The sequence below is a fragment of the Apostichopus japonicus genome, chromosome 19 (assembly GCF_037975245.1).
Source record: "Apostichopus japonicus isolate 1M-3 chromosome 19, ASM3797524v1, whole genome shotgun sequence".
Classification (NCBI taxonomy): Eukaryota; Metazoa; Echinodermata; class Holothuroidea; order Aspidochirotida; family Stichopodidae; genus Apostichopus; species Apostichopus japonicus.
The window spans coordinates 1,547,927-1,573,680 of record NC_092579.1 but is presented as its reverse complement, the minus strand read 5'-3'; the positions used below and the strand labels follow the sequence as shown (position 1 = coordinate 1,573,680).

The window sequence follows — 25,754 nt, the reverse complement described above, 5'->3', positions numbered from 1 at the left end:
ATTTAAGGTACAAAATAAACTAAATATTTGAGATAACCTGTTGACCCCTGGGAAACTCATAAAAACTGATAAGGGCACTTGGGTATGTTTAAACTACCCAACACAAAAATATCAATTCTTTGAAGCAGATGTCATTTCTTGGGTGACTTATGTATTGTTTAAAGGCATTGAAGACTCGCCCCAAACAGTGTGCCGCCATCTTTATAAAGTTAACTTTACGTTGCTTGCAAGTGAAGTTTTTCTCTTGTCGCTACAAAATGCAGACAGTAATGAAACGTGATACCTTGTTATCTTTAGCTGGACCTGAGATGTCCATCGCTGTATCGTTTATACACTGTGCTGTGGGTTTTGACCGCAGCTGCATGTATTGACTGTACACTAGTGTCTAATTACCGACGGTAGCAAGCTGTGTGTGTATTATCTGGGATCGATGGTGGTGTCTAACACTTCTGCTACACCTCATTTGAAACTAGGTCAGATTACCGGCATTAGACTTTTCTTTTTGCGCAAGTCTTCACACCCTTTTAGTTTACAATTATTGTGGTATATTGAGCCCCTTCAAAAACTCAACTCAACTCAACTGAAGGGTAACCTGACTATGTTCACCATTTTTTTTTATAGAATTGGAGAACTCACAGATTAGTTCTAGCACACATGAAGTTATCATGCTTGCAAGGATTTCAGACTCTGACACCTGTTGACCTCATGTGACCTTTTGACCTTTACCAATTTGAATAAGGGTTGTCGTCACAAAGTTGGATAAACATACCAAGTATGAAGTTCAATAAAGGTTTACGTTTTAAGTTATCTTGTTTACAAAAGTTTCCAGACTTTGACCTCTGTTGACCTCAAATGACCTTCACGGAAAAGAATAGGTTTCTTACACAAAATAAGATAGACACATGTGCCAAATATGAAGTAAATCTACCGTGAATGAGCTAATGTGTTTACAAGCATGTATCACATACACAGGCACGCACGTATCACCATAACAAAACACGACTGCATATACAGTCACATAATGTGTTAAGTGATGGGAAAATGAGAATAAATCCTCGCATAGTGGTTTAAATTACGAATTGAATTCAGTGGTGTACCATCTGCGTGTGCGACGTGATAGTTGTTGTTGGGTCATAATAACAGCTCCCTAGTGTGCCACTCGCTGTATAGTTTGATAAATCGTAAATTGATATTTCAAGAGGTCAGTTGGTATCTGTTCGAATTAGCTTGTTTTTTTTATTCAAAACTCAAGTATAACAGTTAACCATAATTTATTTTCCATGCAACACCGCCGATCAATACGGCGACAGTCACTGCTGGTCTTAGCATGCATGCTGACAAACCTTAAAAGAAATATAGTACAATTATGAATATCTGAAACTATGCATTTAAGTCATTGCTTTGCTTTACGATGAATACTGCAGGTCTTGGAAGTTTGAGTAAATACTAAATACTACAAAAGTTAGATAACTAAATGAAGAACACAGATATACATTACCCCATCATGACGATATCCAAGACTAAAACTAATAAGCGCAATAAAAAGTTACACAATGACATAGAAAGAAAGATCCTCATAAAGCAGTCGGAAACTAGGGATTTCTGGTTGACGCCAAAAAGGGCATTATACACATAAACCTTCGACTGTTTTGATAACTTCTCTGGTCTATTCTGCAGACTCCACTTAGTGCCAAAGATGATTGAATATACTATTTTGCCTTTTTAAAGTGGGATAAACTAGACACAGTACAACTTACAAGGAAAATATACAAGTAAAAGTGACTGATCATTTGGATCATGGATTTTGCTTATCGTCACAGCTCAGTAAAACGGAAATATTAATGACTACATAGGAAATATTAAGTGAAGCTTTCTATATCATCCTGCCTATAGCATGTGAGTTGTAAAGTAGTTCTCTTCAAATCCGTACACAGAATAAAGCTGACATATGGTCTTTCACTTCTTCATTAGCCTACAAAACGATGCACTCCAGGTTACCACACTCATCTCGATAGCATTGCTATAAACGAATTTAATAATGCATACGTTACCGTCGAGATAATTAACTAACTGATACATATACTTTAATTTTGATGATATTAACAGCTACGTCCTTTTCCACCGTTATCTTGTTGTTAAGTACAAAGATTAGAAAGTCCCTTAGCTGGACTTTAATTGTTCATTCTCATTTGCCGAATGGCGTCAACTGATTTTCTGGATTTGTTTTGACCTTTGTAAACTCTGAGAAAGAGAACCTAGTCACCAACACGTTTTGTGTACAAGGCCTCGATATACCCATCCGACAAGGCACGTTTGGTACCAAACTGACAGTTTGCTACAGGGTGATCCCGTCGCCAATACGATGTATAGTATATAAGATAATAATAATGAAGATTTAGTTCCATTTCAATTCAAGTAAAGCTGAAGTGTCCTCTTTCTACTACATACATCACCAATGCAGATTTACATGCGGAAACTAGCCTAGTTTTGCACACTATACAAATACGCAATAAGCATGAATTTCACACATAAAAGTATCAATATAATGTAGAAAGTTTTATAAAAAAAAAAGTTAAAAACACACAAACAAAAAACGTTTGTCGTCCACTTTGGCGACGTTTCCCACTGTTTGATAAGTTCTGCCTATACATTCGAACTAACATCAACACCTGTTCTTGTTATTTTGATTTTCAAGCTTCCATCACGAGGCACCTCGAACCCCCCAACCTCTTGCATTGTTAGACTCGATCCCACATTTTCAAATTTGCATAGATGTATCAAGGTACTGTAGACTAAAAGTAATTCCCTTTTCGTAAGCAGCTCGGCGATGCAACTTCTTTTTCCTATCGAAAAGACCATACAATTTGTCACTTTCTCCTCGTCCAAAGAGCCATCTTCCTGCTTGAGGAATCTCATGGGATTGAATTCGCTCGGCTGATCCCAAATCTTTGGATCTTTATGCACCGAATATAAATTGCCAATGACAGTAGCACCTTTCGGAATTAAAAAGTTGTAGGAACCACCTAGCAAGACGTCTTCGTTGCAGGTATGTGGAACCGTGCCTTTGATAACACTACTATGGCGCCATACCTCATACATGACTGCCTCCGTGAATGCAAGTTTCTCACGATGCTCTAAAGAAGGATATGACGATGATGATGCTCCGACTACCTCTCTTAACTCCTCTCTTACCTTCTCTTGCACCTCTGGGAACTCAATCATGTACATCATAATTTGCAGGAGAGCAGCACTGGCGTTCGCCACTCCTTCGAAAAGTTCTGCAATGACTCCAAATACTGTTTTCCGGGGCACACGGGTCCGATCTGGATGTTCCTTCTCCATCTCATCTTGGAAAGTGGCGACACAGTCCATGATGGTTTCTTTTGATCCACATTGATAACTGACTGCATGCGCTTTGTAGATGTCTTCGAAAAACTGAGCACCGACCGACAGAATCTCTCGCATTCGACTCTGTTTTGACTTTGTTAAGAAACCTAGAAATGGCAGGAAGTCATTAACAAACCCACCTCTCATCATAGCTAACATCTCGACAGAAGCATTGCTATAAGCTTCTAGCTTCTTGTCAAAATCCTCAATATCATCGCACACATCTCCGAGAATGAAGTCGGCCTTCAAGTGTCCAATTAACTCTTGACATGACGCAACCGGATCGATAAGGAAACCTTCTTCCTGGTCTATACTGATCCACGTACTTATCAGTTTGGAAACGTCTGATCTAATCGATTTTTCAAAGCGATTATCATCAGCCTCGAACATATAGTATTTCATAGCCCTTCCAACTAACATGTGCTGTACGTACCACACGTCTGTGTTTGCGTTGCGCACGGTCACACCGGCATTTTCATCTCCTCGGACCTCGTTGTAAAGTTTAAAACTTGTAAAATTTTCATCTCGAAAAGAAAACACTTCTCCTTGCTTATCAAATGCTTGTCTCAAAGCTTCGGCACTATTTAAAATAACTGTTTTCGTTGATCCGAGTTGAAGTTGATAAACATCACCATGTATGTTTCCAAACTTTGCAAAGGTCAGACATGTGGGATTCTTCAGTTGATGTAAATTTCCGATGACTGGCAGACGAAAGGGACCCGGCAATTCAGCCATGATATATCAGTGTTCTTTCCAATGTATTATTTCTTACTGGAAATACAGTTAAACTAGCCTTCTAGGTATAGTTTTGAGACTGATCTATTGGAAAGGAAGAAAGAGAAGTAATCGCGTGTGAGTTCTCACTCTGTTGATTGAAATCGGGTTCTGCGATTCCAACGTACAGTATATGCTACTGTACAGTACAGTATATAGGCCTAGTCTTACTGGTTAATCTTTGACATATTAAACGGCACACGATTTGAGTATACAAAAGAACTATTAGCTGTATACAGCAAAATGACAAACCTTTCCACAATAACAATGCACACTGAGATTCAATACGAAATTCAGACCTGCTTTAATTAGTGCTTCCAGAGACAAATCCTGAATAGCGTGAATTTGTCCAGTTGCGAGGCTAAGCACACTGAACAACTGAAACACTACTAGTGAAGCGAATCAGTTAAAGCTCTTCCAATTTGAGATATGAGAAGAGCGATCTAAGAAACAATGTTCAATTCTTCCACTACTCGTAGTTACTGTAGGCTACAACTTTTGCTACTATACCATCGCAACAAAACTATTCAATCTGTCTCTTCACAAAAGCAAAGTTGTGGAGTTGCAATCGATAGTAGACTTACTCAAGCATGCAGGCGAGGACCTGTTAATCTGTCAGATTTCGAAATCAAATCTGTCTTCTCAATTCCAAGTCGGAACTTTAAGTACTCCTTGCCAATCGATGACGTGTTAAGCTATATCCGCAATATGAAAATTGTGTGAGCGAATCTTGACACGTAAAACCGCAGACATAATTCTGATGATGATGATGATCGAAGACAAAACTTGAGCAACAAATCATGACAAGACTATAGCCGTAAACACTGGTAGCTGGTAATGACGTAAATGGATGGTTATAACAAAAGTTCATGACACAGCCCGAAAACAATTTTGACCTTTAAAAAAAGTAATCCGTTCTTTATTTTAAGGAAGCTATTCCGAAGTTGTTCCACAAAGATCATCACCAAGGAAACATGCTAAAACAATCAAGCCAGTATATGCCGTTAACATAACAAACAGGGATTTTAAAGGGGTGTGTTAACTCGGGCAGGTCAGTTCACGAAAGGTTGTACAACATGCATGGCATGGTTCTAAAATCAATTCGCTACCTCGTCGCGTTGACTTTGATGAAAAAAAAACGTCCGGATTGTGGAAAAGAAATGCCAGAAGTAAAGATAATCATTTGTAAATAAACTCATAAACTAGACGAAGCCTTGGCGGTCATATTATAACGATTACAGTCTTATTGGGGTCCATTCCAAACTACATAGAACAGGGAGTTGTTACAATAACAACCCCCTGCATAGCAGTGGCGGAGCGTCCATACAGTCAGGGGGCGGATCCCCCCCCCCCCCCCGACGGACTCGAATGGACTGCTGGCGCCCTTTTCAGCTTTTTACCACTTTTACTTATTGGCGATTATTGACATTTTTACTGCGCTCTCATCTACCTATTGACATTTGTCACATTTTTTTGGGTGTAATTTTCTGGAAAAAAAGCTCTAACGGCTATTTATTCTTCGTTTATCTGCAAATTAGCAAGGCCCGGAAGCGAAATTATTTTTCCCACTTCGACGCGGCCACATGGGCGTGGCTTATGAAATACGTCACAGGCCGGCAAGTTTGTGACTTCGACTTCGAGCTCTTACGTATAGCTCTTTAATAATATACTCAACTAATATACTCAGGCCTAATATACTCAGGCCTAAGACATGACTTCATGAGATCCATGATGATGTGCGACTGCTCCTCCCAGTCAATCGGGTCTTATGGAGCTCTTGAGGTAAATTCCATCACAAAATCAAACTGTGTTTGTTTATTAGATGTGTTATGAACCTCCCGTGTCTGGAAAAGTTTGGAAAAGAACCTCCCGTGACAGCAGGGTCTGGAAAAGTTATAAATGAACCTCCCGTGGTATTGATTATTACACTTCATATTACACCAGGTAGGCCCACTGACCTTTCAATGCTAAAAATCTACAAAGATACATGTATTGTATTGTGCCCCATATTGTTTTATCCATCATTCTAAATTATTTGTTCATTTATCAATGAACCCCCTTTTAAACGGCAGTAAGGAGCCTACGTGCTTTCATCATTAGTTTACGTACGCTACTGGGTATTGTTACGGACTTGAAATATTCTACCCATTTTATTAAACAGTTGTCACTTGCGTATGTATTAACTATAACCAGGGAGCTGTTACTGTTGGAGTTGCAGCTCCCTGCTATAACTATGCCTAAATAGCAATGTCCCTCTGTACTATACTATTTATTATACTGGTACGTGTACTAGAATCCCTGACATGTAACTTAATTGAGAACTTTCAGCACCCAAACTAACACCCGAGAGATATCACTGCTTAGGCTGTGACGTGGACCAATAAGCCGTAACAACGACCGATAGTCCACGCCCATTATGCTAATGTGGCCGCGTCGAAGTGGGAAAAATAATTTCGCGGCCCGGAAAGGGTCATTTCCGGCGATCTAGGGAGTATCTTCACTCAAAAAAATGCTGTACGCTCCGCGCCAACCTGTGGTGGCGCTCCGCTTAGATAGTGTCGAAAGCGCCCCTACAGACCATTCTCGCCCCCTCTGACCAATACCCCTAGCTCTGCCACTGCTACATAGAGCTTACGGTATAGCCTACAGTAATCTCATTTTTACTTAAATTGCCAAATAACACCCCAATATCATGATCCTGGATATAGAATGAATATGTTTTGACTGTTTCTGAATTGTATTCATTAAAATTTAAACTTATTTAAGTAGTTTGTTTGAGCTCTTAATGACCCAGGTAGAGATTGTTTTTGGATTCGATGATCAACTACACCTATAAAGTATTGATTGTAAAAAGTGGCTTTACGGTTAATCAGTATTGCCATATAGACATGCACACTTGTTAAGGGTGGCCACTGACATGACAATTTCATAGAAGGTATACGCAGAGGCGTTGAGAGCCATACTGGGACAGTGGCGTGCACAGGATTTCAAAGGCGGAAAAGGGGTGGGGGACAGGGGGTGGGGTACAGGGGGTGGGGGAAACGGGAAATTCTCGCCTGATTTAGGTAGGGGCGTGAATCCTTCTGGGAGGGCCATGGGCGGGTCAAGGCTTTAAAAGGAGGTCGGCGTAGCCTTGGATCGTTTACGCCGACTCACATGTAGGGGGGTGCCGAAGTTCCTTTCACAGAGAAAAGTACAAGTTTAGGCATCGAATGTTGCATATTGATGCATATATTCAGACTATATGCTAAAGCAGGTTTATAATTTGCTCTAACCACAAGGTTGTGCTAATTAAGTACCGTTGATATTTTTATTGGGTTGAATACGAGATTGAGGGTTGGGGAGGGGGGGGGGGGGTGGGCAGTGGTAATTCTTCCTCGGATGAATGTAAAAGAACCCCATATTGACCCCCCCCCCCTCGACTGGTTATGGGTGGTGAGAGTTGTACTAAGTTGTACTATTCATTTTTATTATGAAAGGGAGAATACACTACCTCATGGTCAACCCGCATTTTGTCGCTCACCCCCACCCCACCCCCACCCCATCTGTTTCTTCTGTGCCTTCAAACTGGTCCATGATCTGGCCCCTGCATCATAAATGGTTCATAACATGGTTGTCGTTACTATTGTAACCGTATTTTATTGGAAATGTTATAGAAAAGAATGCTTATAAACAACAGGGGATGCAGAATGTTAAAACAAGGAGACAGTACTGCGAAGGGGTCGTTTAAGTTAACATATAGGGTCGTTGCCCAGAAGATATTCATGGTGAAAGAACGATGCATTACGATGCATATCTAGGTTATAAATTAGGTTGATTATACAGCCGACAAGCCAGTTATGATATAGCTAATTTTAATCTTTTTTGGGGAATAGGGTTGGGGTTGATGGTGGGGTTGATAGTGGGGTTGGGTGGAGGTGGAGGTGCATGGGGTTTATTTATATTGTCCCCAAGGTTTATTCTAACAGCTTTATACTTTTATATAATTTACTTATACCATGGAGCTATAATAGCTCCATGCTTATACTAACTTTAGATGTTATCTATTGCATATAACAGAGAGGATTACGTAACAAGAAACTGACGATTAATCCATCACATATCAGTATTACTATCTAGACGGCCTATGTAATTTAGGCGCGTGTATAGACCTACATGTTAATTGATAGCCTAACTTTACCACAGTAAATTGAATATCCCCCAGACCCAGACCCCATGGCAATCGGCTTCGACAACCCCAGGGCCAGATCCCTCCTTTTTATAATCTTGGCTCTGCCCCTGTAACAAGATCTACCCATGTATGATTTCTCGCAAGATCAGTTTGTCTAAATGGAACATGTCAACTTACTATAACGAAGTAATCTTCAAAGTTGTCGGCACACGAACAAATTGTAAAATTAAGTGCTAGGTCATTTTGAAGTAAACATGGTTGCTATTAACTTACCAACGCCGGTTTTTTGTCCCTTTATTGTTCGCTTGACGGAAAGAATTTTGAAGGTACTTCAACGTTTCTTCGATGTTGGGATGAATTTTAGCAATTCTCAATTTTCAGAAATGGTCAGGATCATGGGTAAGAACGATATGCTATTAATCTGGCGAGTCACAGTGACTCTTTATGCCCAATTCACGGGCCACAATATTTAATCATGTATACCTACAAGCAATGGTCCATTACATTCTATGGGAACTAAAACTATGTTGCATGCTCATTTTCACATATGGTATGTTGAAATATCACAAGCACGAGCTATACAAGCACTCAAAATAAATAAGGCTATTTCCTGTTTTCCTTTGCTGAATGGTTCCGCAGCCGACACATTAAAGGGCTATTGAAATCCTTCTAGCGGGTAGCAGACAATTGGCTCAAGGGCCGACCTTTGTCTATCCCCATGTGGTCAGGAAAGTCATTTACGTTAGTGAAGAAAAATCTCCTCTAAGAGTAGGAAAGGGGAGGGGGTGGGGTGATTAATATAGCAAGTTTTCAAGATTAAAGATATGCAGTGACAAGATATTTAGGTAATCGAGAATAACAACCTTGTCCGACCAACACAAGTTATCTCTGAAAATACAATGTCACAGCCTTTGGCTTATACACATGATTCACTATCACTTTATCATTAACTGAGAAATGAAATAGAGTAAGTATTGTTTAGGTTATACACTAACCATAGCAACACACCTTCGCATATATATTAATTCCAGATAATAAATACACGTTATGTAAACTGTGGTGTGAACCCATACTGACAGAAACACAACCTGGCATGCTTCTACATGCTTACGTCATCAGATTATAACTTCACACTTCCAGGATATGACAGAGGAAGCAATATATACAATGATCTTCCGTGATATGACAAGTTTAATACTGATTATTACTACTTGAATGTGGGTACCCCCTATCGCTAACCAACCGAGTGGGAACTATACCATCTAGGCATCTAGGCAGCCTTATCGGGTTGTGAAGGGGTATCTACTTTGGGGAAATAGACAGTTAAAATCAAAATCAAACTTAGGCTTGTACCAAACCTACAGTATGCATTGTTTTAAAACATTATTAAGATATTTGTCTTCACCAGGGAAGTAGCATTTCCTTGTCTTCACATAGGCTATAAGTCTGTGCTGTTACAAAATGGGAGGGTGCGGGTGGGGGAGAGAGGAGGGGCACGGAGAAAACATATGGCTCTGGGATTAGATTTGATTGTTCTGATGATTATTTTGTCCATGTTAAGCCTTCGGTGTGGGTGAAGGGGGGGGGGGTTGGTCTGACTCCTGTTTCCCCGTCCATCTCAAACCTTTCTCTGGGTTCCCATCAGTAGGGTCCATGGACAGATTTTATTCTGTGGTACATCAATCTGTAAATATCTTAATACATTTTTATCCAAATGGTTCCTATAAGTGTATATATTGTGCTCATCGTTCAATGTTTGTTTCTCATTGCCATTCAGGCTTTACCTGCTTCTTTCCTGTATCTTCCACGTTCTCTCTTTCTTGAATGGAGTTTTTGTCCGATGACTGTGCACTTTACCCTTTTAATGATCTTACAGATTGTCAACTTAATGATCTATTCACTGATTCTGATAATAATCCTTGTACTGAGCGATCCTATAAAGAACTTCATCTGCCTAGTTTTTGTATAATTGATGGGTTCAGAAAATACCCAATTAGATAGACTTCTTATTAAATTTTACAAATATTTATAATTTGCAGTGGCGTAGGAAGGTACTTTTGAGTGGGGGGGCTGAAGACCGATGGCCGGTCTGGGAGAGGGGTCTAAGGGGAGGGGTCCCCCTCCCCTTTGGAATTTTTTTGCATTTCCAGGTGGCCTCAGATGCAATTTGGTGCAATATAGCACACTTCAACACCCAATCCATTTTGTAAATAATTTTGCATTTTCACCTGGCATTATAGATGCAATTTGGTGCTCCAAATGAGATTTTTTTCTCATTTGGAAATGAAAAAGGGGTTTTCTGACTCGCGGAGCGGGGGGCGGAATTTTACTTCCGCCCCCATATTTTTCACGGGGGGGGGCTGGCGCCCCCCAGCCCCCCGGTTCCTACGCTTTTGATAATTTGAACAATGTTATCCGATGAGTGGAATCTTTTGATACGTCATCCGTCTATTCATAACAATAATTGTGTTAATATTGTTCATAATAAATTCATTGATATTGTAGACTCAACAGTCTCTGGTGAGAATGTCTAGCAAAAACTTCCATGACAAGCCAGCTAAGAGTACTTTTTAGGTAAAGTCACCATGGAAAGAACCTTGGGCACGAGAAACCAAACAACGAACTGACTGATCCGCTCTCAACCCCAGTCCCCCTTGCTATCCGTTCTATATCTGGGTGGTATCTAATCAGCACCATTGGATCGGAAGGTCTATTCACCCGAATCTGAGAAGATATTCTTGGCTGAAACTAAATATTGTGGTTATAGTAAACATGTTCAACATTTGTCAAGTTTAACATTACGTTGACTTGGTGATAATCGTTGTCAACATGTTGTTTCCTTACCGAGTTGCGTCATGTCCAACCCCATGTTAGATCGTTTGTCTGTCCGTCCGTCTGTGTTGTCCAATCTGTTATGTCATAGAGATGCGAAACGGTCGGTTCAGATATTCATTCTATTAATTTAACGGGATTTTTTAAACAAATTATGTATTGCAATATTATAGAACACAGATCCTTCATCGGCAGCTCGAGAAAAATCGGCCCACAATATTTTACAAATCGTGTATTCGGGCCCTCCAGCCCTAGGGGCGAACACCCTATCGGTTCGCCTTGTTCAATTTTGGTACGGTGGTATTTCGGTTCTCTCTGGGCCTGGTTCAAAAACTTTCCCAAAACTTTAGAGAGATTTGTACTATCTTTCCAGATACATCTGTGTGCCAATGTTAGCTGTTGAGAACTAATCAGGGCCTTTTGTAACACACTAACTGGGGTCCTTGACCTAAGGAATTTTAATTGTTCCGTGAGGAGGACCGCCTGACCCCCATACATTGGAACCGGCTTCAGCGACCTTATGGCTGACAACTCCCCCGCCCCCACCCTCCATCTTAAAATCCCTGATATGTCCCTGATCCTACGCATAAATGTACTACAGTGTATGCACGAAACATTCATAATAATTAATGTGGGTTTCAGAACACAATTTGAGAGTACCAAGTAAAAACGAAACACAAAATGAGAATGTTTTTTGTTATTTACAAATCACTGTTTTTATTATTACAATCTTTGCTATGGCAAATATTAGCATCATAAAAACACGAGGATGTAAAAATGATAATCCAAATTAATGGCTGATTTGTTCCATTCATAATTGAAGTATTCTTGAGTTACAATGAAATGGTGAAAACTGTACTTACAAGTTAAAGAAAGGCAGTTTAGGTAGACTTTAAACTAAGATTGCTGTTGTTTTAATTATTATTATTATTACGGCAGAACGGCAACTGTTATAAAGTTGCCTTGTTGAAATGATGCCATGATCAGAAACTGATGCTCCCTAAATATTTTGACATCAACGGTAACATTTTAAAAGAGAGATATATATAGAGAGAGCGGGGTAATCCAATGAAGAGGGTAAGGGGGTGGAGGGGAAACATACGTCTACATGCTCTTCAATTAACTTCTTCCCGGAAAACAAAAGGGTGTAAGGCCAGAAGGAAAAGCCTGTGACATCTTCATCATTTGATATCAGTACATCAATGGAAGGCTTCCACAGACTTTATGACATTGACTCACCAACAATCCTGTGATATTTGCTGGTATAGTATGACACTACTATTGCAATAACCATGCCACCTTTTCAAGCAATAGGTTTAACTTAAAATAATGTCCACTTAAGCAGAAAATAAGGCTGACTGTTCAACCAACATATGCTCACCCCTTACCTGTCCCATACCAAACTCTAATATCACACGACCAACTCCTCCACTTTCTTACCAAACCCTCTATCTGCTTTTCCATCTCAACTCCCATGTTAAGTATTTTCACTTCTCAGCCCCTCCACACATTCACCACCTCCCCCTCACCTTCCCCCACTCAGGTAGGCTAGTCTAACAATAAGAGACGAGAGATGATTGTTGACCTTAAAGGTTATATTCCCCCACCCCCACCCACACCCCCACCTCAATAACCAGCTGTTTCAATAAACAACGATACCCTTAAGGTACCAGTGAATTAGGTTTTATCTGTTTTCATCTCTTTAGCGTAGTTTGGTGCAACAGGTCAAACTGAAAATAAACAAACCAACAATCAAGTCTTACAGTGGATTTAAAAAAGAATATTCTCTCACCAAAATATGTGTTCCATACTTCTATACCACTATAGAATATACCAAAGTTTCTGATGCAACATGAAGATTAGAAAAAGTTGCTTTGACACTCAAAATCCCAATTCTTGATACACTTTGTTACATACATTACTTTGTTACATACATTACTTTGTTACATGCATTATATAACATTCACACATCTTTACCCGTGAATTAAGTTGATTAAACATACCAGGTCTTCTTAACTTATCAGATAGTTCAAACATTAAGGTTCAAGGGACATTACACTTTCTATTGAAGGACACATGGTCATTCTGGAAGACTATGTACAAACATTTCTATTGAAGGACACATGGCTTTTTGGATAACTATGTACAAACCCCTGCCAGTGTTGTAAGCATTCCTTCAATCCAAAGTCGTAGGTAATGCTGATATCTTACCAGTATCTGGATATGGTATGTCACAGATGGATCCTGAGCTGCTGCAAAACTCAAATCTATAACATCAGTTGCATAAGTTTTATACTTGCCAAGATTAAATTCAGTGAATTTCATGTCATATTTTATCAGTGAATCAATAACTATCAGAGGCATAATGTCAGGGTGCCAGGTTGTTAGGTGACATAAACCTTACTCAGTGTTCTCCCAATTGCTGGCTTTGGTTGCATTAAGGGAACCCATCTTATTCTTGATCATTGGAAGGCATACCCAAGAGTAACAGACAATAAATCAAATTGTCCAATAAATATTATCACCACACCCTTAGCTATTAAAGCAGCACAGTAAAAACTTTTATATTAGCTATAGTATTATAACATTTTGAGGTACAGCATTATTACTCAGCTGATCAAACCTTGGTCCCTGGACCCCCAAGTTCATTTATATTAGCAATAGTGTTATAACATTGCGAACATTAGCAATATTATTATATCATTAGCATTATTATTATACAATGCGAACATTAGCAATAATGTTATAACATTGCGAGGTACAGCATTATAATTCAGCTTTAGTCACCATATCTTGTCCTTGATCATTGGGAGGCATACCCTCCCCTCCCCCCCCCCCCCCCGAGTAACAGACAATAAATCAAATTGCCCAATTAAACACTATCATAACACCCTTAGCTCTTAAAGCAGCATAGTAAATGTTTATATTAGCTATAATGTTATAACATTGTGAGGTACAGCATTATAGCTCTGCTGATTGAGCCTTGGTCCCTGGACACCCAAGTTTATTCTTACACAACTGACGACTGTTAGCAGGATCGTTCAGCATTTTGTAAACATTCATTTCAGCATGTTGAACTTTCACCTTTGGAATATAAATCAGGGAAACAGATATACTCAATTTTGTACTGAACAGCACACAAATGCATCACCGTGGTAACCAGCAATGCATTACAGCACTCCACAACTCACGAATGGTCTGTTCTATTTACTACCCAACCATTCTGTGTGTCCATAACTGCGATTTCATGACTAACATATAAGTCAGTTTCTAACCTTCATGGAGCTGAGTGTAGAGTTAAGTCCTGACTAACATATTAGTCATTTACCTCACTTTATGGTACTGAGTGTGTAGTACAGTCCTGACTACCATTTCATGACTAATGCATTAGTCATTTTCTCTACTTCATGGTACTGAGTGTGTAGTACAGTCCTGACTACCATTTCATGACTAATGCATTAGTCATTTTCTCTACTTCATGGTACTGAGTGTGTAGTAGAGTCCTGACTACCATTTCATAACTAATGCATTAGTCATTTTCTCTACTTCATGGTACTGAGTGTGTAGTACAGTCCTGACTACCATTTCATGACTAATGCATTAGTCATTTTCTCTACTTCATGGTCCTGAGTGTGTAGTAGAGTCCTGACTACCATTTCATGACTAATGCATTAGTCATTTTCTCTACTTCATGGTACTGAGTGTGTAGTAGAGTCCTTGCTTTCTCAGAGTCTTTACCTCCTAGCCATTCTTCATATAACTTTTCTACATCTTTGTTTTCTTCTGGTTCTTGTGCGGTTAATGAATTGTAAAGTTCGTTCAGCTTCACTTGAAGTTGCTTAGGGTTTTCTCCATCAGTTGGTTTGATCTGACCTCCGCCATTCAGACAACCTATCAATCAAATAGCAAAAATAATAAACTATAATCAGTGAAACAAAACACAGCAGCAAATATTGTGGAGTTATTAAAAGCTCTGCTACTATGCAATGAAAATCTAACAGTCCTATAGTTAACTGATAGATTTACCTTGCATCAAATATTGATAAAATCAGTCATGTCTTTCACAGTTCTTGATCTTATCAGCCTAACCACTCAAACAAAGAGGTCACACATCAGTTGGTGGCATTCGATTCAAATTCCAGCTTGCTGGATCTGACTTCCTACCAAATTCATTTCAAGTTGTACCGTAATCGTTAGATGCTCCTTATGATTAACTTGAAATATATCTAAATATATCCACAGAGGTTTGCTATGACAGTGTTGTTGGTCCAACAGTACGAAAAATAATGTTCTGAAGTTTGTTTTCAAGTGTGACATATTGAGGACTTTAAGTGACATTAACGTGGCAAACCAATGATACTATATTTGCTCATGTGCATTTATAAGGGGACAGATGCAGCCAGCTGCTATAATGTAACATTATATCAAATTAATCCTGAAACAACTGCATCAGATTCCTTATTTAAAGAGAGAAAAACCCTCCCTTTATATTCACTCACCAATTATAGACACAGCTACGTATGAATGTAACCTATTGGGCTCGAAACATGAACCACATAAAATATTTATTTTTCTTTGTTAAGAGAGTTTATAACTAATACAGAGCCAGTGGTATACCAGTTACGTGAGCATTGACCACGGGAGGCAAACACTAATTGAAGAATCAAAATACAATTCTCGTATCCTCTTCTTCTCTTCAAAGACACATAAACCAACATCAAAAACATATACATATTCATTCACTCTCATTAATATTGATGATGCTGATGTTTAACAAAGATACCTTATCATCAATTTTACTTGAAATACATCAACCTACTTTCAAGCTATGTATATTGAAGATTATTCTTAGGTTATCATGTCGACTGGTCTTATTAATGAACATTTTAATTCCAATCGATTTCTTTCCCTCAGCAACAAATTAAGCCCCTATGAATAACAGAGGGAGGAAAATATCTGAGATAAATGTGTAAAATATTAATTTCTCTTACCAGAGGGACAAGCCATGACCTCAACAAAATCATAAGTGCATTTCTTTCTCTTCATTTTCTGCACCAGATTCTGTATATTTCTGAAACCGTAGGCCAGGGCAAACTTCAATACTGTCACTCCCTCCACACTAAGAGTAACTTCCTTAAAATCTTTATTTCTGATTTCAAAGAGAAAAGAAATTATTTGTGAAATTGTTTGTTGTTTTTCCTGATTATAGGACAGAAAAGAAAGGAATTAAACTCAAATATGCCAACACCCTGAAATGCATCCTGAGATAAACTTCTGTCACTTTGTTTCCAATCACTGCATGGATGGAAACCCGAAACCGACACACATCCACCAACCACACCCTTAGCTCTTAAAGCAGCATAGTAAACTTTATATTAGCTATAATGTTGTAACATTGTGAGGTTCAGCATTATAGCTCAGCTGATCAAGCAAGCAAGTGATAACGATATTTCGAAACCTTCAAACTTTGAAAAATTCAGCCTCATAGAGACGGTGTTACGTGAGCTGTGAATAAGATTTTAGTTGGCTAGCAACTTTGTTTTGATTCCAATGTGAACATTACTTCTTTCCATATTAACCTTCATCATCTTTACAAAGAAAAAACAAAAGGAAACAAAACAGACAATACTCAAATTGCCCAATAAAAACTATCACAAACAAAAACACTGGGAGATGTGCATGTTTGAGCAGATGAAATCATGAGGCAATTTTTTTAAGGTCAAAATTTTGCATAATAGTGTAGAATTAATTGCTGAGGACCTGTCACTACATTGCAAAATATGACTGTAAGCTGAAGTTATACACAAGTGTTATTAAACTATTAAAAACAACAAACTATCTAAGAGAAATTTGACAGTGGAATCTGACTGTAACAATTGAAAATTCCGAAACATTCAAAATGATACCTGACAATACGCAATTAACTTGTACTAATATTGATCCTATTCATCGTTTCACCTGAAATCCACTTACCACAAACAATGATTACAACATTATTCATTATTCATTGACTTTACAAAGAATTAAACAAAAGGAGCAAAAACACTGGGAGATGTGAATGTTTAAGCAGATAATAATCATGAGGCAAGTTTGTTTAGGTTTGCTCAAAATTTTGTATAATAGTGAAGAATAAACTGCTATAGAAACGAGACATTTCATTGCCTAAGTTGAGCAAATCTCAATGTCTGAGTGTACTTTGGAGATATAAATTAGAATCCCCAGGACAGGACTTGAGAAAGCTTTTACCACATTAACCTCCATGAAATGTACCCAATTACCTTTCAAGCTTTACATACCTGTATATGAGAAAGATGATAAAGGCAAACTCACTTTAATACTTTATATTCTAAGCTCTCCAGTTTCACATTGAATAGTTTTCTGGCTGAATATTTAAGGACGTACTCTGCGTAACCGCCTGATCCACCTCCGTCGTGACTGAAGAGAGAGTTGTCGTCGTGTGAGGGGAAACTAACATGGAAAAGAGAGGCCAGAAATAACCAGATAGTTTAATTTATTTGGTTTAGCATATCTTAAGTCCATAGATATTTAATAACATATTTTCCCTTTAAGGCTTTTGTAGTTATGTAGGCAGTAAAAACTTCCATTTGTCAGTAATCCCCCTTGCTCTCAATATGTTGGTGAGTCAAGTAAATGTCACTAATCATCAAACATATTTTACTCCACCCCTGGAAGCATTTTCCTCCTCTGAGGAATAATCTGAGGACACAGCCAACCTGCACTGTTAATGTAAAACCAATGAAGTTAAAATTTCTGTGGTCAGATGCAATGATCAATGTATGGGAATATTTATACAGGGACTAAGTGTGACTTCCCTTCGAAAACACTGCAGTCTGATAAATTGCTAAACGGAGTTTAAAGTAATTTATGTTTGAATTAACGCAATTCAAAAACTCATAAAAATGCCAATCGATAATGAAAGTGAAAAATTAATAGCATAATTTCTGTAATGAAAATGAAAGATTATGAATAGGGTGTAAAACTACAACTATGGAAAGTTAAACAGCTGCAGTACTATAAATTTATACTTAAACTAAGTTTTCTCTCTTAAACAACAACAAATTGTTCTTTAATACATGATCATATTTGTGATAATTCTGTCTTGTACTTCTTCTTTTAGAGGTTTTAACCGGTTAGGATAATGAAGAGAAAGAAGGCTAATAAAATAGTCCAACGTTTGGGTGATTTTGGGTAGTTGCATTATAAAGAAGCATTATGAACATAATTTACACACTCAACGATTGTCCAATAATAACTTTTGAATTACAAGAGTTTACATCTTCCAATTAGGAATTAATTTCACAAATTCGTTAAAAACATATTTTTGCGATGAAGTTAATTTTACCAGCTTTATATATGTGTTAAGTGTAATCCTACTATTATAAAGCAAAATATACAGTACATGCATCAAATGTTACTTTAAATATGATGACAGGTGAAAATTATCAAATTGAAGTATTCTTGTTAGAATTCAGATCTTTTGATTTTGAGCACTTGCATGTATGTGTGTATGTATGTGTGTTTATATGTATGTATGCATTTTAGATCCTCCTGCAAGCAGGAACTTGCGAAGAAGCCTCATTGGCTTATCAAAGCCGCAAGCTGACCAAGTCAGTCCCTTAGATTCATATTTAACATCCGCGATTTTGAATTGTCAACAACTCTGTAACTGGACAACATACATTAATCTTGGAGTGACACGAAGTGGGGACCTTATGATTGGAAGGCACCAGCATGAACCACTGAGCTAACACTCCTAACACTTCACTTCAGTGAACATTCAAGCTGAGAGTGTCCATGAAGCATTTTAAGTTTTCAGCGTCCCAACTTCAGGTCATCTCTATACAGAAAGCAACAATAGAGTAATCTACAAACTTACAAGATGGTTTGCCTTGTAACAAAGCCATTAAACTGAAACAACGGACAGACTGAATAACCGACAGACGAAATAACAGACAGACTGAATAATGGTAAAATACTTACAAGGAGTCTAGTTCCTGGTCTGCGATGTCACTCAAATGATACCCTTCCTTCTGTAACATGATCTCTACTTCCCCTGAGCAATAAAAAGAAATTAAATAAAGAAGGAGAAAGATTAAATAAACAGAAACAAACTTAAGTAAGTCATTTTACTTTTGATAAATACGTGTTCAATGTCTTCCGGATCTAAATACCAAGTATGCAATTCATCCACCTTGGAAATGTTTGTGTAATGGTGTTTACATACCCAAAGCACCCTAAGTGCACAAACATGCATACAGACATACATACATGAATACACATGCCATCAAAATGTATAGTTCTTTTGCCTTTCAGAACGAAGAAACAAAGAGGAAAGAAAAACACATTAAGAGCAATGCGTATTATTACTTCTGAATTCATGAAATAGCCTCTAAAGTCAGTTAAATGTCACCAGGAAGGATCCTAGCATTAGGCAAGCTAAGAATAACAAATCTATTGGAGGCATATCCATTGGCAATTAGTTTGAATCCTTGGACCTTGGAATTGTTAAATGAAACAGGGGAGCAGAGCTATTCAGCACATGAAAACATGTGACCTTTCGTTAAACAACTTCAAAATAATTTTGACTAAACTATTTTCAGGAGTTCCAAGAACTCACCAGATGTGATGACACAATCCACATCCCGTGTACTGTAGAGGTCATCGTAAAAGTCCTGTCTGGATGCTTCAAGTTTCTTGTCGAAACACGGCATGACAGTCACATGGTATATTTGATCCGGTTTGATCCCGTTCTGATCCGCTAGGTACGATTTGACGAGGGAGCCCATCACTTGTTGAGGAGACTTAGTGGTGCTGATGTACGGTAGTATAAAGTTACCGTGGGTTTTCTCTGCATAGCAAATCCATCCTTGTAAACGGAAATATATCAGATATAAGCTCAGATATTTCACCAGGGGATCAGAAGAAAGTAGTCGGTCTGGTCAAAGGTCATACTCTTACAGTACAAAACATCATTTATGAATAAAAACAACTTTTGTCACACAAGATACAAGAGAGGATATGAAACTGTTGCTTTTACAGATATTTTGTAATTCAAAGAATGTACAACGTGGATAAAGCTAAAACTAGCCTACTTGGCATAAAACAATTGGGCACAGAAACTGTTATATTAATTCAATGGTATTAGTTAAATAACAGTTAGTTGTGTATCATATTTGAACACTGCACCAGTAGCTAGGGGTGAATCTGCTGTGATGTGGTCATGTGATGTTAGTAAAACAAAACCAATTGCTTATAAACAGAAACAGAGGCAGGAATCTAACCCAGGATTGGATGTTCAACCCTAACAAGTGTCTCTAAGAAGTGCTTTCCCACTGTCTTAACAGTATGTTAAGATGGGGAAGGGGGGGGGTGATGGGGTTGAAAACAGAGGAGATAATATATGGGGTGGACATGGGTCAGGAGAATGGAGTATGGTATGGCACTTAATATGATTTGTAAGGTATCTTTGTGGCATCATTGCATTTAAAAAAAAAAACTGAAATATTTCTCAACAAAGAATGTTTCAGCAAGGAATGAAAGTATAAGTGTACTGTGAGAAGACAGTAAACAAATGGTGACATTTTTGGATGAATTTAATATTTGATGCCCTGCTGAGGTTACACATATATGAAGCACTACAGAGATATTAAAAGTACAGTATGAAGAGAGCTATGGCTGTTCTAGTAGGCCTATATACTTATCTACCCATCTCCTGGTCAACAAGAGTAAATATTTCATTCTGTCCAAGTGCTTTAATTTTGTCATGTTGTTATTTTTCTCAGAGATAATAGTCTACCTGGACAAGCTGAGGCAAGCATAGGCAAAGACCCTTTAGCGGACTTCTCTTTATAACGTCTCAGAAATTCTTCTCCACTTTCGACTAAGCTGAAATTTCTGGAAAATGTTGTGTCTAAGACATGATGAACCCCTGAGAAAGACAAAGGAGCAAAATTAAAACTAAATGAATGTCTGGCTTTGGTATTACATCAAGTTTAAAAAAATTAAAAAAGTTCATTAATACTTGAGATCATGCAAAACTGAAGAATTATACAGAAATAAAGTGATGCATGTGGTATTAATGTTGATTGCAACTGCCGGAAATTGTTACAGTCTAATCAGTTTTGGTATTAATGAAGTGAATACCTTGTCAGAATATCAGGTTTGGACTGAATCATTCTGAGCAAAATCTGTGTTTTATATTATGGATGTTGTAACAGTTGTACGCTTCGTTGATTAATATTAAAGGTTATATTAATGTTAAATAACTAGATTTAAGAAACAAATAGATAGGGGAGCAATACAAACATTCATTATTATTATTTAATGAGAATGTCTTTTATCTTATATCAAAACAATATCCACATTCAACCTTGGCCTACAACACTTTCACATCAGATACTGTATATTAAACTAGGCCTCGCCTATTTGCCAATAACAACAAGAAAGATGTCATATTGTAATTAAGCTGTATTGAGGTAGATTACCAGCAAATGTACAACCAACTTTGAGTTAAAAGAAATAGTTCATAGCTATTGGAATGAATTCAGGGAGAAATTGAAGTTGGTGAAATATAGTACTTTAATAAAGTGGAATCCAAACTGCTTCATTGGAGGCAAAGAGTATTCTCTTCATGTCATTCATGTCATGTCATTAAACTAACCTAAGTCTTTGAAGAACCCTGTTAGTTTTTTAGCTGTTTCCAGCATGGAAAGATTGAACTTTGCCCCTAAGGATGCTTTAGACTGAGGAGAAATAGATACCACGACACACATCTGTTTTTCTGGCAACTGCATCTGTAACGTAAAGAAGAGCATTTAAGTGGTGATTAAACTCAATTAACATTCCAATAAACTCATGAAATCAATTCCACACCATTCACAGTCCTAGATGCAGCTGTACAGCAATATCTAAAGCCATTCAAATATACTTTTAAGAACAAAATAGGTACTGAAAATTGATAAATTATAAGATTTGTTTTACATAACTACCAGTTTTCAATACATGTCCCAAGGAAACAAGTTAAGACATGAATATCATGTAGCAAGGAATTCTAAATGTTTTACCATAACTGTATTTCTGCAATGCTTCTGGCAAGAGATAAAGATTAATAACTTCAGATTCTTATGTCTTACATAAGGTACTGCATACCAGAGTATGGTAAGGTTTATGTCATCTTTACTAAGTTCTTGTGTCTAACTTTCACATTAACATACATAGGTGTATCTTTCAATATTACCTTCTTCTGTTATCAAAAAATAGGTAAGGCAAATTTAAGTATAGCCAGGGTTTCTTACCTTCTTATTAGCATCAATATTATGTGTGTCTAGGCCCTATTAATCTGTCAACTATTGTCATTAACAATCTGAGAGTAAGTCATGCTTAGGGATTCTGAGCAATTAGCTTTATGCTACCTTACATAGCATCTGCATTATCTGGCATTAGGTAAGGTACTGTAACTATATAGTACTAAGTATTCCTAGGTATATGATACCTTACATAGCAACTGCATTAACTGGAATGAGGTAAGGTAACTAGATAGTAGAGTATTCCTAGGTACAGTACATGTTACCTGACATAACAACTGCTTTATCTGACATAAGGTAAAGTACTGTAATTAGATAGTACAGTATTCCAAGGTACATGTTACCAAACATAGCAGCTGCATTATCTGGCATTAGGTAAGGTTATGAGATAGTAGAGTATTCCTAGGTACAAGTTCCCTTACATAGCAGCTGCATAATCTGGCATGAGGTAAAGTACTGTAATTAGATAGTACAGTATTCCTAGGTAATATGTTACCTAACATAGTAGCTGCATTATCTGGCATAAGGTAAGACAATTAGATAGTAAAGTATTCCTAGGTACATGTTACCTTACATAGCAGCTGCATTATCTGGCATGAGGTAAAGTACTGTAATTAGATAGTATAGTATTCCTAGGTAATATGTTACCTAACATAGCAGCTGCATTATCTGGCATAAGGTAAGACAATTAGATAGTAAAGTATTCCTAGGTTCATGTTACCTTACATAGCAGCTGCATTATCTGGCATGAGGTAAAGTACTGTAATTAGATAGTACAGTATTCCTAGGTAATATGTTACCTAACATAGCAGCTGCATTATCTGGCATAAGGTAAGACAATTAGATAGTAAAGTATTCCTAGGTACATGTTACCTTACATAGCAGCTGCATTATCTGGCATGAGGTAAAGTACTGTAATTAGATAGTACAGTATTCCTAGGTAATATGTTACCTAACATAGCAGCTGCATTATCTGGCATAAGGTAAGACAATTAGATAGTAAAGTATTCCTAGGTACATGTTACCTTACATAGCAGCTGCATTATCTGGCATGAGGTAAAGTACTGTAATTAGATAGTACAGTATTCCTAGGTAATATGTTACCTAACATAGCAGCTGCATTATCTGGCATAAGGTAAGACAATTAGATAGTAAAGTATTCCTAGGTACATGTTACCTTACATAGCAGCTGCATTATCTGGCATGAGGTAAAGTACTGTAATTAGATAGTACAGTATTCCTACTGTAGGTAATATGTTACCTACCATAGCAGCTGCATTATCTGGCATAAGGTAAGACAATTAGATAGTAAAGTATTCCTAGGTTCATGTTACCTTACATAGCAGCTGCATTATCTGGCATTAGGTAAGGTTATGAGATAGTAGAGTATTCCTAGGTACATTTTACCTTATTTGCTGCCAAAACCCTGTAGAGTTCCTCCTGGCTTTGTTGTGTGATGAGAACACTCTCTGCTGATGTGATACAACCACTGCATGCTAAGCAGTCATTCAACGTAATCCTTGCTTTCTTTAATTTCACTTCTTCTCCATCCTGTGTTTATAATGGTAAATTTGGTTGTTTAATGCTCAATATTGGCTACAGACTACAAATGATGCTTGAAAACAGCTTCAAATTCCCTATCAGTATAATTGTAAACTAGTCAAAGTGATTGGAAAGGTTATAAACAAAGGCACTGGTGAAGAATGATTAGAAAAGATGTAAAAGAGGTGAAAAGAATGCAGGTCAACAAACTTTCTACTGCCTGCAAGAGGGTTTTCAAAGTCCTATTCATACATGTAGCCGTATCATATCAGAGAACCCAGCTTAACATAAAATCCATTCAACCAATAAATTTAACTGAATCACTGAAAGAACGAACTGCAATTGTCCGAGAAGATTCTACTCCATTTGATTTAATCTAAGAACTGTGCTAAAATAATTTTGTCAAACATTCTGTCCTCAACTGAAGAAGGAAATATTGACAAGGGTGTCGACAATGGAATGAAACATTAACCTCCATAATTTGGGAGTAACTTCCATCATCTTCTATCTTGATTGCTCCTCTCTTTCCTTCCTTCTTTTCAATTTTAACAGGTTTGATGCATTCCTTATAAAGAGAAAAATATACAAAGATATACTGTCACATGTACATCACACACCCACACACAAAGAAATTAAAAATGATTATAATATGTGTTTATAACATAGCAGTACATTAAAGTTAACTCTATCTGCACTTAAATCATCTTAATGAGCAGCAACCTTATAATTGATCATTAACAAATTATTACATTGTGACTTATTCCTTTTGGTTGCTATATATATTTCTAATTACAGTTGAAAAAATGTCACCAAAATTGTATTATTTAGTGATTGTGTTATTCTGTATAGTCAATTGCTGACAAAATTAATCCTGCCATTTTATAGCATTCAGTATACACAGTTCTCATACATAATCATTTTATAATGTGAAAAGATAAGAAAGGATATAATTAAATATCTCAGGTTACAGTAACTTCCAAATGTAACTCAATTTGATTTTCCATCACTAAATGCTAACTGAACAGAGTTCATCAGGATGCCGTAACAAGAAAGAAACTAAAACTAATAATATTTAACAGTTATGATCCTTGTCTAGACTAGTGTCTAGACTAGAAATTTAAGAAATAACAACATCTTACCAGACCACAGAGCAAAATGTTCAGAAATGAAATTGTTTACTGTGCTGCAAATTTTTATCCACACAGTAGTTCTTGGACCTTTGCTATAACTTGTATGATTATACATGTTATAAATCACTGGAGGCCTGAACCATACAGGCAAATGTAATGATGTAATTCTACATATGGCCTATAGGACCAAATAATTATTGTTACTGTAAGTACACAGCTGGAACTTCACATTATCTTTACTTTCATAAGCACTCGTAATTAATATTACGTAGGCCCTATGTACATTAGTGCACAATGGTGCAAGATAGTAAAATGAAGTTCGCGGAACTACCCCTAAGTCAAAGGAAGTAGCCTACAACGTCAACAGTAACTAATAAAGTGATAATTTCTTTCCAAACTTTATTCCTATTCTATAGATGAAAACCCAATTGACAAAACGTTGAACCTGAGATGGTGTTATGAAGTCGTCAAGATCCGTGATCTTCATTAGACCACTGAAGTCAGCTGCAGCCATGATTTGCCCAGAATTTTTTCGTCCAAGATTTACAAATGAATTCATTTGACCATTACTCAGCGCAAATTTTTGCTAGATTC

The 25,754-nt window shown here is 37.4% G+C and overlaps 3 protein-coding genes across 4 annotated transcripts in view; all 3 read right to left on the bottom strand.

Moving 5' to 3' along the window:
* LOC139960161 (fibrinogen-like protein A) overlaps window positions 1-9,223 on the bottom strand; it is a 37,728-nt gene extending 28,505 nt beyond the window's left edge. For both annotated transcript variants that reach the window (XM_071958318.1, XM_071958321.1), the window contains exon 1: window positions 8,606-9,223. The gene's annotated coding sequence lies outside the window, so the exon portion shown is untranslated. The remainder of the gene's footprint in view (window positions 1-8,605) is intronic.
* On the bottom strand, window positions 1,211-5,017 carry LOC139960159 (cytochrome P450 1A1-like). Its single transcript, XM_071958315.1, has 2 exons — window positions 4,746-5,017; window positions 1,211-4,206 (listed from the first exon to the last, which is right to left on the bottom strand). The coding sequence occupies exon 2, from the start codon at window positions 4,120-4,122 to the stop codon at window positions 2,644-2,646; it is 1,479 nt and encodes a 492-aa protein (XP_071814416.1). The 5' UTR covers window positions 4,123-4,206; window positions 4,746-5,017; the 3' UTR covers window positions 1,211-2,643.
* A 2,623-nt stretch (window positions 9,224-11,846) lies between the features above and the next one.
* On the bottom strand, window positions 11,847-25,749 carry LOC139959619 (cytosolic Fe-S cluster assembly factor narfl-like). The gene is made up of 10 exons (XM_071957373.1): window positions 25,606-25,749; window positions 24,503-24,595; window positions 23,896-24,039; window positions 21,846-21,978; window positions 20,982-21,113; window positions 19,803-20,051; window positions 19,166-19,238; window positions 17,495-17,632; window positions 16,156-16,313; window positions 11,847-15,055 (listed from the first exon to the last, which is right to left on the bottom strand). The coding sequence occupies exons 1-10, from the start codon at window positions 25,717-25,719 to the stop codon at window positions 14,814-14,816; spliced, it is 1,476 nt and encodes a 491-aa protein (XP_071813474.1). The 5' UTR covers window positions 25,720-25,749; the 3' UTR covers window positions 11,847-14,813.
* Between the last annotated feature and the right edge of the window lie 5 nt (window positions 25,750-25,754).

What these genes read in the sequence shown, in the direction of transcription:
- LOC139960159 (XM_071958315.1), bottom strand. Translation starts at nt 4,122, where the DNA reads ATGGCTGAATTGCCGGGTCCCTTTCGTCTGCCAGTCATCGGAAATTTA.
- LOC139959619 (XM_071957373.1), bottom strand. Translation starts at nt 25,719, where the DNA reads ATGAATTCATTTGTAAATCTTGGACGAAAAAATTCTGGGCAAATCATG. An exon ending in GACCAGGAACTAGACTCCTT is followed by an intron (nt 17,633 to 19,165) that starts GTAAGTATTTTA and finishes TTTCCATGTTAG; the next exon opens with TTTCCCCTCACACGACGACA. An exon ending in TTAGAATATAAAGTATTAAA is followed by an intron (nt 16,314 to 17,494) that starts GTGAGTTTGCCT and finishes CTTTGAAATCAG; the next exon opens with AAATAAAGATTTTAAGGAAG.